Source organism: Lolium rigidum, chromosome 6 (genome assembly GCF_022539505.1).
Source record: "Lolium rigidum isolate FL_2022 chromosome 6, APGP_CSIRO_Lrig_0.1, whole genome shotgun sequence".
Taxonomy (NCBI): domain Eukaryota; kingdom Viridiplantae; phylum Streptophyta; class Magnoliopsida; order Poales; family Poaceae; genus Lolium; species Lolium rigidum.
Window position 1 is genome coordinate 18,591,754 of NC_061513.1, and position 14,778 is coordinate 18,606,531.

At 46.6% G+C, this 14,778-nt stretch overlaps 1 protein-coding gene across 1 annotated transcript; it reads right to left on the reverse strand.

Annotated features, from left to right (window-relative positions):
* On the reverse strand, nucleotides 1-3,376 carry LOC124662232 (uridylate kinase-like). The gene is made up of 7 exons (XM_047200092.1): nucleotides 3,165-3,376; nucleotides 2,442-2,589; nucleotides 2,313-2,366; nucleotides 1,978-2,069; nucleotides 1,289-1,515; nucleotides 488-664; nucleotides 1-406 (listed from the first exon to the last, which is right to left on the reverse strand). The coding sequence occupies exons 1-7, from the start codon at nucleotides 3,374-3,376 to the stop codon at nucleotides 255-257; spliced, it is 1,062 nt and encodes a 353-aa protein (XP_047056048.1). The 3' UTR covers nucleotides 1-254.
* Between the last annotated feature and the right edge of the window lie 11,402 nt (nucleotides 3,377-14,778).

Here is a 14,778-nt window from a genome sequence, read left to right on the forward strand (position 1 = left end):
GGCTAGAAATCATCATCTTCTGTTGCTCACTATACCATCAGGAACTACAGAAATTCTTCTTTAGGTACAACCACCATACATGGCACATGAGACCTTTATATAACTAAATTTATTTCATACTCCTAGATCCTATCATACACGCAGCAGCAATTTTTATATCCATCGTTGTTTCTCTTCTCCAAAAATTACAACTAAACTGCCACTTGGATAGCTAATCTATTCTAAATCCAGCTAGAGGCAGAGACCTCTTAGATTCATTCATCACTACTTAACCAAACTTTTTCTTGATCCAGTGCACCCTCCGCGCTCTGGTCTTGATTCCTTGTGCAGCCTATGAAGGTACCAACTTTCTCTCCAACGATGGCTTTAGCAATGTTTCCGGTATTTTGCAGGTTAAACACGACAACTGCAAAAATACACAACAAATTAAAATCAACAGTCGAATACAGCAAGGAGTGTGGAGTGTCAGTAACAGATAAAGCCATACCAGGAATGTTGTTCTCTTGGCATAGTGTAACGGCAGTCATGTCCATTACTGAGAGGTCTCTTGAGATCACCTCATTGTAGCTCACTGTCTCCAGAATGCGTGCATTTGGCTCACGCTTAGGATCCGCATCATAGACGCCATCAACATTTGTTGCCTTAAGTACTACCTCTGCATTGACTGTACATGATAAAAAAACAGTCAACGCAGAATAAACAGGGAGGGAAAATACTGTTAAAACGATGATGTTCATTTCAAAAGCAGTATACAAAAGCTAAGTTTAAGCTTACCCCATTATAATATGTTTCTATAGACATAGCACAGATTGTAATTCATGATTGCTTATGTAAATAAATTAGTAAATATATGCTATAACTGTCCCAGTAGAATTAAGCTACACAACAAGAAACGAGCTTAGAAAGATGCATAGGTTTTTCTCGAACCTAATTTTGAACCTTCCATTTTTTCATTATCACCTTAATATGAACAGGGATTTTAATGAATACATCATCAAATAAACTCAGTGGAGTGTTTATGTGAGCAGTCATGTAGTCGCCATTACTCACAACTGTGAAGAGCATGGCAATTAATAGATGGAAAAATAACTTCAATGTTTCACAGTATTACATATGTAGCTAAACCTATGGCCTGTCATGGACACATGCGCTATGAACAACTGCAGTAGCATTTATAACCATACTGTTTTTGGAGAGTGAAACAAACACACATCTCTGTAAGTGTATTTCTCTAGCTTTTTTTAATGATTAAAGCAGTTCATACTTCTAAGATTCAAGGCAAACTCACTTTCTGCACAACGAAGAGCAGCAGCTGTATCAGTTGTAAAGAATGGGTTGCCTGTCCCAGCAGCAAATATAACAACTCTTCCTTTCTCTAAATGCCTGATTGCTCTTCGGCGTATGTATGGTTCTGCCACTTCTGAAATACGGAATGCAGTCTGGACACGTGTCGGTATCCCAATGCTCTCCATTGTTGCTTGAAGAAATATAGCATTCATCACAGTTGCCATCATACTGAATTGGGGAAAATAAAAGAAGGTATTGCAATCAGATGCAGCAGCAAACTATTTTTTGTAGCGAGATACTAGGTCATAAATTACAGATGGCCTTGAGCTTCCACAAAACCGAAGACAATATATGGTTGTAAGATGCAATTATGATTCTACACAGTTAATCATTCAAAAAAAAAATCTAGTTTAACAGATTTAAAGATGGTATGTGATGGACCGATGGGCACAAAGAGCCATAATACCACACATATCAAACTGTCCAAAAAGTTGGCTTTAATTATATAATAAGCAGTCAAACATGCATGTTCCTGCTCCTACCAAAATGTGTTGATATTGGTTCATCCAATTAGTTTTTTCAATGAATGGCTTATAGCACACCCCATGGCATTTAAACTTCTTTTCTAGACTATTTGACAGCTGTTATTTAATTATGAGAAAACATCAGGCTTAGTATTATTGTTCACACCCAATGTAATCCGCAGAGGAACGGTCAAGACCGCTGCATCCAGCCCAAGAAGCCCCACGGAAGATATTGCCTCCACCAACAACAATAGCAACCTGCAATAACTCACACGTTTAGACATGATTCTACTAGCCAAGAGAAACATATACACATAACACAAGGACGCTGGCTTGGAATGCATACAACTTTAATTGTTGAATTACTACAATTAAACATAAACTATGCGCATTTACTTCATTTGGTTTCAGGCTTTTTTGGAACAGTTTAATTTCAATAATCAAAAAGGTAATCCAATAAATTAAAAAATAAAAAGAATGAAGGCAGTAAAAATGACACACCTCTACACCTAGTTTGGTGACTGAAGCAACCTCTCTTGCAATTGCCATTGTAACCTGGAACAGCCAACATCATTACATGGTGCACATCAAACAGTTGTCTAGAAGATACACTAAGAAAAGCAGCCTCACCTTCGGGTCAATGTTTTCCGTGTGATCTCCAGCAAGCGCTTCCCCGCTTACCTTGAGTAGAACCCGCTGCCATTTATACGGCTTCTTAGACCTAGAACCTTCGTCGAGCATAAGTCCGCTGAACGGCGGCATCAGTGGCGTTTGATTCCTGACAAATGTAAGAGGCGGGATGCGTTACGAAAAATAATTCAAGTAATTGCATCAAGTGTTCAGAATCGAAGGACTTCAACTGCCGGTACAACAGATTGAGGAGCAAGTAGCTAAATCCTACGTAATCTGAGCAGAAGTCGCATTTGACAACCCTTGCTGTGCAGCTTGTGTGTCTCAAGGTCACTAAATTCACCTTCAACACTGATGAGGTAACAAGAGTATCTAAAATGCGCTCGCTGTCTAAAACGCCGCAACCAACACAGATAAACTGTCCTTGCCACACGGCCAGATGGCCGCAAGCATCATTCTACATCACTGAATCAGTGGCAAGACCATAACCATCTAGTGCAACGAAGCCCTATCCGTGCTGCTGTCCGTTAGGAATAAACTATCCGGTCTCTAGGGGAACAAACACGACACGGAAGCATTCCGTCGAGCACCTCGTCGGCCCACCGCCACCAGCGGGCGCGGCCACGCGAGGGCGCCCCATTAGGCCAAAGCACGCAGCTCTGCCACGCAAAACAAACAGTACACCACCGCGGGGCCGACCGGAGTGTGCACAGAAACGCGTACCCGTAACTGGAGGCGGAGCCGTTGTCGGAAGCCGGCGCGGCGGCGGCGGCGAAGGAGGCGCGCGAGGGCGTGGTGGCGAGGGAGAGGAGGGGGTGCGGCGCGCGGCGCCGGGGCCTCGCCGACGAGGCGGCCGGGGAGCTGGGAGCCGGGGACGAGGGGAGGCGGAGGAGGGAGGATGGAGTGACGCCAGCGACGGCGCCGGCGGCTGGCATGGTGGCCGGGACGGGGAGGAGGATGGGAATGGGAAATCCACGGAGTCGAGCAAGAGATATCTTTTGAACCGGAATCGAACCGGATAGTGGCTCGGGTCTCTCTCGCTTTCGCCGCTCGAGTTGGGCCTAAACATGAAGCCCAAGACCCGACATGCTCAGACAACTCCGTTCTTTTCCTCTCTTTTTTTTTTGTTGTGGGCATCATTGATGTCGTCAGGCATCTTGTTGGTAGTGTAGAATCTTAATGCAATTGCTATCTTGACGATAAGCCGCCACCAAAGACAACACCCAAACTATAAAAAGAGGTTCTCCAAAAGCAACACGTATAAGAAGAAAACAATGCATAGACGGTGTCGTTGTCCGATCAAAGACCTTGGGTTTTCACCCTAGAGAAAGTTCAATGGCCCTATCACAGAAAAAAAGACTCATCCAAGGGCATGTCTATGATTTTTATCGCCGTCTGCTGGGCTCCATAGAGACTAGGGTGTGCTCTCTGGATTCCAGTGATTGGGGAGAGGAGGCAAGGGTATCGATGGAGGAAAACACGGAAGTTATGCGAACGTATTTGGAGACAGAGCTGGACCACCTGCTGGGTGAGATGAAGTCTGACACAGCCCCGGGACCGGATGGTATTCCGGTTCAGTTCTTCAAGAAGTTCTGGCCGTTGATCAAGATGGGAGTGTTACACATCATCAACGAATTTCTGCTCAGGAGAATCGACATTTCACGTCTTATCTTTGGGGTGCTGTCGCAGATACCAAAGGTCCCCGGGGCAGAACAGATTACCCAATTCCGTCCAATTGCCCTCATTAATGTGGTGTTCAAGTTCGTGTCTAAGGTCGGTTGCCACCAAGTTGGACCCCATTGCTAACAGAGTTATTAGCCCCAACCAGTCGGCGTTTATCAAGGGGAGATTTATCCTGGATGGGGTGCTGGCTCTTCACGAACTCGTGCATGAGGTTAAATCCAAGAAGGATGCTTGTGTGCTGCTGAAGATAGACTTCGAGAAAGCCTATGACAGGGTCAACTGGGATTTCCTCACGGAAGTGCTACGATGCAAAGGGTTTGATGCATTGGTGGTCCACCGTATCTCACAACTGGTTGTCGGGGTCCAGACGGCGATTTCGATCAATGGGGAGATCGGACCCTTCTTCCGTAACAAGAGGGGAGTGCGGCAGGGTGATCCGCTCTCCCCACTCCTCTTTAACTTCATGGCGGAGGCCCTCTCCATCATCCTGACTAAGGCTAACGAAGCGGGCCACATAGCGGGGATTGCTTCCCACCTGATCCCAAGGGGAATCACACATCTCCAATATGCGGACGATACTATCATTATGATCCAAGACGATGATGTGCAGCTTGCAAACTTGAAATTCATCTTGTTGTGCTTCGAAGACATGTCGGGCCTGAAGATTAACTATCACAAATCCGAGGTGATCGTCATGGGGACATCTTCGGAGAGACAACAACAGGTTACGGACAAATTGAACTGTAAACTTGGGGAGTTCCCTTTTGTGTATCTGGGGCTATCGATCGCTAATAGGAGACTAACGATGGATCAGTGGGTTTTTCTTCTTAGGAAGCTGGCGGCTAGAGTGGAACCTTTGTGGGGCAAGTTTATGTCGTCAGGGGGGCGACTAATCTTGTCCAATTCCTGCTTAGATAACCTACCAACATTTGCCATGGGCCTCTTTTTGCTCCAAGACGGTATCCACGCAAAGTTTGATTCTCATAGAGTCAGATTTTACTGGGAAGGGGTAGGCCCCAAAAGGAAGTTTCATTTGGTGAACTGGCCAGCGATTTGCAGACCAAAAGCTTCTAGGGGTTTAGGGCTGGTTAACTCTAGACTCATGAATATCGCTCTTATGCTAAAGTGGTGTGGAAGTTGTACCAAGGGGGTAATCAACTCTGGAGAACGATCATCAACGCCAAGTACCTAAGGTCGAACGACATCTTCGCTCGTCTGGTGCAAGGGGATCCCAATTTTGGCGTAGCCTGCACATGATCAAGCACTTGTTTAAGTTAGGGGCCAGACATTGTATTCGAGATGGTACACGCACTAGCTTTTGGATGGATCGATGGGCGGGGGACATGCCTTTTAAAGACAAATTCTCGGGCTTGTTCAGTATTGCCCTTTCTCAGATGGATACCGTGGCCCAAGTTTGTTCCAGATCAGAGCCGATCCGTTACAGAAGACAGCTAGCTTCGGACTTGGCCAGAGCACACGGTGAGCTGCATTCCCTGATCAAGACAACCCCTCTCACGCAGGGCCAAGATACGGTGTCTTGGTTCCTCAAGGGAGATGGGAAGTACTCTGTTAAATCCATGTATGCGCGACTGTCGCGAGGGGCGATAATTGCACACTTTAAGGATGTTTGGGCAGCTAAGATCCCGCTTAAGATCCGTATCTTCTCTTGGCAGTTGGTGCTCAACCGTCTTCGTTCCAGTGCAAACATCCTTTCCAGACACGACCCGGGTAATGTGAAGTGCGCCCTTTGCGGGGAGATGGAGAATGCCGACCACATCTTCTTTGGATGCTCGCTGGCGCGGTTCGCCTGGAGTGTCACTAGGTAGATCCTGGGGTGTAGCTGATGCCCCGCATCCTTCCCACAGTTTTTCGCGATAGTTTCGAACTTCGCTGGTAGAGCTAGACGGACGATTTAGTGCTTGTTTATCGGTCAATCTTGGTCGATGTGGTTGATTAGGAACAAGCTCACTATGGAGTCTAAACTCATTAGACACCCGGCTGACATTATTTTTAAAACTGTAACATCCCAAATTTCAATAAAGGAGAGAAGCAAAGTTCCAGAGATCCAAATTTCAGAACCAACAAAAACTTTTCAATTGCATATAGTGCCCTGCATAGGACTTGTGAATTTTGAGTGATATGCCATGATGCTTGTTTTATTGTCTATGTGATGAACTCTAAAACCCTAAAGTGATCAAGTGAAGATCACCAACCAAATAAATCAAAAAGAGAAAGAAATCAAATAAGAGGAAAACCCTAAAAACCCTAACATATGGCTTATGCCATTTTTGCAAATTTTGACCCTAGACCCATTTTGACCTTCACCATTACTTGTAATATGCTATTTGATAGTTATTACAACTTTGGTAATCAAAGAAATACCTTTCAAACCAATTTCAAAATCAAAATAGGCTCACATAGAATAATGGTCATTTTTGACTTTTATAGTCTGATCACCACTTTGAGCCTCTAGAATTCAAGATTTCTAAACCAAACAAATCCCATTATTTGCATGTCATCCAAGTACTCAACAAGATGAACAACTTCTGTAAAGACCATCACCCCAAATTTATCTTGGATCAAAAGTTAGAAGCAAGCAAAGAGGAGACCTTGAAACATTTGCTAGATCACCAATTTTCCAATTGTGATCAAACCAGGCCACCTCTTGACCACCACTTGACCTAGCTATGATCTCTTGACCTCACCCTACCTAGCCCATGCCTAAACACCTCTTGGACACGACCAAACATGGCCTAGCCATGGCCATGCCGGCCACGTTCCACCTCGACGCCCACCTCTCTCTCTCTCCGCAACTCCAGCTCGAGCCACCTTGCCAAACACGTTGCCCATGATCTCAGGAGATCGCCCGTACCCGCCGTTGATCGAGAGGACGACGACACGACCCGGACGGAGCGCGCCCAGGACGCTCCAGGTGCGCCGCCAACGACATGGCGACGTCACCCGTGCACGGACGCGCGCGACACGGGCACGCGTCGATCGTCGTACCTCGCCGTACCTCGACCACCTCCGCGCGCCACGGTACTCGCCTCGCCACGCGGAGCTCGCCGGACACGCTCGCGTCACCCCCTAGCGCCTACCGCCGCCGGAGAGGAAGCTTCCTTCCGCCACGGCCGCGACAGTACGCGCACGCGCCCTACCGTCGTACGCCCCCATTTGCCGCGCCGTTGACGCTCCAAGGACCGCGGTGACGTCGTGAACACCACCGCGCCATCGCCTAGCCCTCTAGCTCACCGGAGAAGCCGCGCCCATGTCGACCACCACCCTGCCCCGCAGCACATCTCCCCTCCTATAAATAGAGGACTTCCCCGAGCAATCTGAGCACACCACCATGATCCCCACTCACCACCACTTCTCCTCGCACCAGTAGCCACCTCAATCGTCGCCGGAGCAAGCTCAATCGAGCGATCGGAGCCGCGGAAGCCCTGGTGAAATCATCGTCGATCCAGGCCACCTCGAGCGCCGCCGCTGCTACAGGCTGCCTCGCCGTCGTCTACAACCTCGTCGAGCACACTGCCAACCCTAGCTGGAGCCACGGTGAGCTCGCCGACCCCCTACCTCGCCGTCTCTGTGGCGCAATCTCGCCGGAGAAGACGACGTCGCTCGTCCGTCCGATCCCGTTCTAATCCAACGCACCGCATCGCTCGTACCGCTTCGGGCGTTATGAGTGACTGACGGGTGGAGCCCACCGTCAGACAGCCCACGCGTGCGTGGACGCGTGGTGGGCTGGACTTGGGTTGTTTAGCTCGTTTTGGCCCAGTTAGCTTTCCCGCGCAGCCCAGCAATTCAAATCTGAATTTTCCAAATCCATTTAAATTCAATACTGGTTCCAACTTTGAAAATCCATAGAATCTGTTTGGCTTGGCCAAATTTAGCAAACTTCATATTGTTAGAAAGCTATGGAAAAGTTATACAACATGCCACTGGTCTCACCTTGAGAGCTGTTGTAGAAATAATGTGACAAAAAGATGAAGTCAGGGACTTTTGCACATTCAATTAAATCTTAAAAATCAACAAAAATAGATATTTAGTTAATTCCAACTCCAATAGCTCACATTTGACTTACACTAATTGTTTCTGCAAGAAAATGGTGTGGTCACTTTGCATGATCACGCCCTAGTTTAAATAATGGGCAATATGGCTATTTTACTTAAGTGATATTGTCCAAAACTATTATGCAAACCATATGAAGTATTTTACTTCATTTAAATCTTGTCTCAAGTGAATTCATGTGATGTTTGAACCCCTGGTCAAACACTTTTATATGAAATACTTGTAGATTTAAATCATGTGTAGAGCTATTAAATGGTATGAGGTGTTCTACCTCATTTAAATCATTTTCTCAAATGATGATAATGAATGGTTGACTTAGGTCAACGTAAGTTCATGTATTATTGTTTGAGAAATTAAATCTTAAGAAGATTCCAATGAGGGGAAATTATTCCTCAAGAACCTTGTGGAAACTATCTCTCACATATGAATAAGAGGAAATTATTTCTTCTCAAGTCACACCACCAATGCACCTTAATTGAATTAATTGTGTGCTTAGAATAGTTTGTGTGAATGTGTATGATGTTTGGAATAGCCATTGAATTAGTGAGTAATTATACTCGTATTCAAATTTAGACGCTAGCACCGGAGAATACCAGGAAGAGGAAGGATACTACCAAGAGGAGGAAGAAGAGAACCTTGAGAACTACCAAGGCAAGCTAATACTCTTGCAAAGTGCAAAGCTCCTTTGGGGCAAGGCACCATGATTTCTTACCTTGCTTAACACAAGCCTATCCCAAGTTTTTACTATACAAGTTTTACTGGGTTTATTTCAAAGAGTTACTTAGATAAGTTAACTTGGTCTAAGTGATTGTGATTACTAGTGTAGCAAAGTTAGTCTTAAGCTAGCCAAGCAAGATAGCACCCCTCATGATTAGTGCTAGTGCTAAAATACTAAAACTTGACTACTCTAGATGGGAACTTGTGACTTTGAAAGGAAATTGGAAACCTTGGAATGATGAGTCATTCCATTGAATGATTTGTGAAGGTCAAAATGACCAAGAGAAGATGGTGATTTTTGATACAAAACTGATGTTGGTTTGAATGCGATACCTTTCCAATTTTGAGTACCCCCACAATACCTGATTATGGGTAGGGCTTAACTGGAAGTTTATGCATCTTAGTATGGGTTCCCTCTCGAACACACATCATAGGGGTTATGCCGAGGCTGCCTCCGTTGTTGAGAAAAGATGTGACTTGAGGTGAATTGTAAGGCCAAGCCTCGTGCGGCTCCCGAGGTTGACGGTTGGTCTTCACCGGGAGGCCAAGCTCATGGGGAGAGGTGCTCATACTAGGGTTTATAAGTGAAAGGTTATGGTTGATGATCCGCGTACTCGTGTTACGATGATTCGGGGTTATCCCGACGGATGAAATCAAATGTTGTGGCACAAGTGTGCAAACTCGCAGAGTGTGAATCTATTCGAATAGCCGTGTCCACTGGTTACGGACGGTTGGAAAGGCCATACAGCTTCCGGTGTCAGATTTTTGAAAATATTGGTGAAGTGAATGGTGACTTGGTGACTTGTTGAATTACGACAAATGTTGTGGGAATGACACTAATGTTCCCACTTGAGTTAGTTAGTACATGAATAAGTCTTTGCTCAAATACTTGTGAACTAAAATTGGCTTTATGCAAATTAAACTAGAGCTTAGTACCCCTTACTAAAATTGTAGTAATTACATTAGTGTTAGTTTGCAAGTACTTAAAGTACTTACGGCTTTGTCCCTGGCTATTCAAATGGCCAGAGTATGAAGATGAACAGAACTACCAAGGAGATGACCAGCAGGACTCCTACGATAACTAGGAGTCTTCCGACGTCAAGCGTTGGCCTGTGGACTAGAGAGTCCCTTTATCTTTACGCTTCCGCTATGAACTTGTGTTTGTTCGTTGATCAATAGATCAACTATTTGTGTAATATGGATCGTGTGATTCAAGTTGTAAGACAATATGGTTTGTAATAAATGATGACTGTGATACTTAACTATTATGCCTCGCAACAACAATATTCCTGGGATTGCGATGAATGACATAATAGGCATCTGGAATTAAAAATCCGGGTGTTGACAAGTTGGTATCAGAGCCATTGTTTGACCTTAGAAGACCCTAGTTAGAATGGACGTTCATAAAAAACCTAACTTTGAAATCAAATGAAGAGAATATTTATGAAAATTTATTCACATTCTTGCCTTTGAGACTTTTTCGAAATTTGATGAACCATGCTCTTTCTTATTCGAATCTACTTAAAATTTTGCCACACTTATTCACTCTCTAACTTACTCATCCTTTTCGCTTTCAGATGGAGCCGAATGAACCCATCAACGCCAAGTTCTACCAACTTGGAAACGGTGGAAGTCTGGTTTTTGAGCACGACCTCACCGCTGTCTCGGCCTTTCTTGGGCGCCTTCACCCTGAGTTCCACGGGATTCAGGTGAACGATCAGCCCGGTGGTGATTTGCAGTGGATCATCACTGCAGACCTGAGGGGCACGATGGAGTCTCTCAACTCGGAGAGGATCATGTTCTCTTTTCGTGAGAGCAACTAGCTCGACGGACTCGCAAGAGCCCTTCAGGAGGCACTTGCGCGTCTCTGTGGACAGAACGTGGTGCGCCTACTTGCGTCCCGCTTCGCTCACCTTGTGAGGCGTGATGCAGCAGGAGTGCCCATGGCGCTGCAGTCTCACCCTGAGTTGAGGCACCACGCGGAGCACCTGGATTTCATGCTGTATCACACACAGCCAGATCCGGACAACGCTCGTGCGTACGCCAACCGGACGCACCTCGCCTCCGGCAACCCATGCTGATGCCATCAAGATGCTCTCCAAGGATCGCAACAAGCTCCGCCTGCAGCGTGCCAAGAGGGACGCTACTATTGATCGCCTTCGCGCACAGATCACATCTTTGGAGGCCACCGCCAAGGCCCAGGAGGACCAGCTGAAGGAGATGGAGGAGGATGATGATGGTACTGACCTTCAGGGAGGAGACGCCTTCCTGAGCGACGACGACGACTTTGAGGAGTATGAGTTCACTGAGGAGGAGGACTACGCGTTCCTGGAGCCAGGACCTGATGACGTCGTTCTGATTGACGTTGAGGACGAGGGTAGCTGCACTTGAGCACTTATGTAGGTGTGAGTTGTATCCCGTCCGTTGTATCGTAGCATGTGACATGGTTCTTCAAACCATGGAAGGAGTTGGGTGTTAGCTTGTACTGTGTTATGTTGAATGAATGAATGAATGTGTGTTGTCATCAAAAGCATTCAAGTTTTAAAGTTTTTGAACTTATCCAAAATAAACCATAGAATGTTCCCTCTTATCTTATGATCTTCTGTATATCCAGATGGCCCCTCCCAATCGCAACAACAATGATGCCATGATGCAATCGTCTGCAAACCCCGCCGTGCACAGTGGAGACCGAAAGAGCCGAACGTCAAGCCAACATCGCAAAGACCGCAAAACCTTGCTAACCAAGGCCACGGGAATCATGATCACCCCGGATCAAAACTCAAGAACTTTCAGAACACCAACCCTCCGGTGTTTAGCAAGACTGAGGAACCCCTCGATGCCGATGACTGGCTTCAGACCATGGAGAACAACTTGGAAGTAGCTGGAGTGGAAGCCAACGAGATGGTCCTGTTTGCAACCCATTATCTCGCAGGACCAGCCCGAGCCTGGTGGGACACTACTCCAACGAGTGTCCCAAGAGGCTCGCCAAGCTCGCCGGAAACACCGCTGCACCTGCTCAGCAGCAACTCCGCGTCTCCACCGGCAAGAAATTCGCCCCCAACAACCGCAACGGCCGTCTCTTCCACATGAACGCCGAAGAAGCCCAGGAAGCACCAGATGTTGTACTGGGTATGTTTCCTGTCAACTCGCACTCCGCGAGTGTTGTTTGATTTCGGAGCATCTCATTCTTTTGTCACGGAAGACTTTGCATCAACAAGTAAAATTCAACCTATCAGCTTGAAGCATGTCATGATAGTTCAAATCCCAGGATCAACCACCAAAGCCAGAAAATTTTGCAAAAATGTACCCATCATAATACATGGAGTAGAGTTCTTTGCCAATCTGATTATTTTGGGAACCAAAGGTTTGGAAGTAGTACTGGGTATGGATTGGATGGCCAAACATCATGGATTGATTGACTGTGCGAAGAAAGCCATCACCATGACTAGTAGCACCGGTATCATAGTAGAACATGTATCCGAGAGACTACCCGTAAAATTCACCGCAACCGCAGTGTAGCCAAGCCCACCTTGGATCGGATCGAGGTCGTCTGTCGATACCCCGATGTGTTTCCCGATGGTCTACCCGGTATGCCCCCGCATCGGGATATCGAGTTTATAAAAAAATCCTCGGAACAGACCTATAGCCCGGAGAGCCTATAGCATGAACCCAGCAGTAACTAGTGGAACCGAAGAAGCAACCGGATGAATTACTAGCCAAAGGTCCGATTCGACCAAGTGCGTCGCCTTGGAGATCCCCGCTTTGTTTGTGGATAAGAAGGACGGTGCCGACCGTTTATGTACGGATTATCGTAAGCTTAACGATGTCACCATCAAAAACAAATACCCCTTGCCGAAGATAGAAGATCTGTTTGACCAACTGACCGGTGCCACAGTATTCTCGAAGATTGATCTTAGGACTGGATACCATCAACTGAAGATTCGTGCATCGGATATCCCCAAAACTGCCTTTACCACCAGATATGGATTGTACGAGTACAATGTCATGTCATTTGGACTGACCAATTCCCCCGCTTACTTCATGAACCTCATGAACAAGATCTTCATGAACTTCCTAGATAAGTTTGTCATTGTGTTCATCGATGACATCCTAATCTACTCCAAGTCGGAAGAGGAACATGAGCAACACCTGGAAGCTGTCCTAGATACCCTGCGGGAGCATCAATTGTATACTAAGTTCAGCAAGTGTGAATTTTGGCTGAAAGAAGTAGGATTCCTGGGACATATCTTGTCTGCAGGAGGAATTGCCGTAGATCCCGCCAAAGTCAAGACTGTTGCAGAATGGAAAGCCCCAACAACCCAGACCGAGGTCCGCGCTTTTCTTGGGTTAGCCGTATATTACCGCAGATTTGTCGAAGGCTTCTCGAGCATCGCTCGACCAATGACCCAACTGCTGAAGAAGGACAAGAAGTTCGAATGGACTGACAAATGTGAAGAAAGTTTTCAACAACTCAAGAGTAGACTAACATCAGCCCCAATCCTGATCATGCCGGACATAACCAAGCCATTTGACGTCTATTGTGATGCCTCCAAGATTGGTCTTGGATGCGTGTTGATGAAAGAAGGCAAGGTGATATCTTATCTGTCTAGGCAACTGAAGCAGCATGAGCAGAACTACCCAACCCATGACCTCGAGCTTGCAGCCGTAGTTTTAGCACTAAAGGTATGGCGTCATTACCTCATGGGTAATCGCTGCGAGATCTATTCGGATCACAAGAGCCTGAAGTATATCTTCACACAGAAGGAGCTGAATATGAGGCAGAGAAGATGGTTAGATCTAAGGGATTTCTATTTTCGTGCCCTCGGTTCCTTAGTTGTACTCAGTTTTCCCCAGCTCCTTAGTTTTTCCTCAGTTTTACCCAAACTTTTGTCTGAAACCATCACACGTGATGTAACGGCCAGTTGCCCGACGGTTGACCGTTATCTTCCGACTAGTGGGGCCACGTAGAGCCCGCAAAGACACGTCGGACCATCCATCTTTGTTTGACCGTAAGCATCGCCGTATCCCCGACCAAAACGCGAACGAGTGGGGCTTCGGTATATCGAATGACAAGTGGGGCCATGACGCCGATACAAGGGGCAATACACGGGTAGGATTAGATTTTTAAATGGAGCTCTACAGCGATGGCACGGAGGAGGTGGCATGCGGGGTGCCGAGATGAGATCGACGTCCACAATGAACTGCATGAGGCGAGACCCGTACGCATTAGATAGATATGAACTAGACGCGTTTAACCATGCAAAGAAGAGAAGAAATGGTCGACGACATCGAAGACTACGTCAAAACTTTGATCGACCGTGTCGGACACGAACACGAGCAATGTAGAGAAAACTAGTGTCTCTCCTTTCCGGCGTGTATAGGTGGGTGCTAGGAGAGTGTGGTGGCGAAGGGAAAGACCTCGCGGCGGTCTCGTGGCGTCCAAGCATAGCGGGTCGGCGTGGCCGTGCCCACGCGCGGCGTGCATGCATGTTCGGCATTGGCATCAGCATGTACGTTCGGCATTGGCCTCGGCGGTATCTCTCGGTGTGTCGTTGATCGAATGAGGGGACGGGATTGAGGGTGCATCCCGACGTTGACCTAGCAAAGTGGCGGCGAGCATAGCCGTTCGACCATGCCGATATCGGCATCGGCATCGTTTGGAGTCCGTGGTGCTCGAATCAAGTTGGGATTTGTTTCTCGTAGGCCAAAATGAATTTGAAACAAGTTTCATGTTGAAGGTTAGGTAACGAAAGTTTGTAACTATCCCAAAATTATACTAGCGCCATGGTGAGGTTCTTTTTGATAGAGCTATACGGTTGGGCAAACTTTTTTGACACTTTTTAGATAGGGTTCCTTGTTGTTACAC

Coding starts and splice junctions, on each gene's coding strand:
- LOC124662232 (XM_047200092.1), bottom strand. CDS start 3,376: ATGCCAGCCGCCGGCGCCGTCGCTGGCGTCACTCCATCCTCCCTCCTC. Junction 2,590..3,164: donor GGCTCCGCCTCCAGTTACGG/GTACGCGTTTCT, acceptor TACATTTGTCAG/GAATCAAACGCCACTGATGC. Junction 2,367..2,441: donor CGGAAAACATTGACCCGAAG/GTGAGGCTGCTT, acceptor TGGCTGTTCCAG/GTTACAATGGCAATTGCAAG.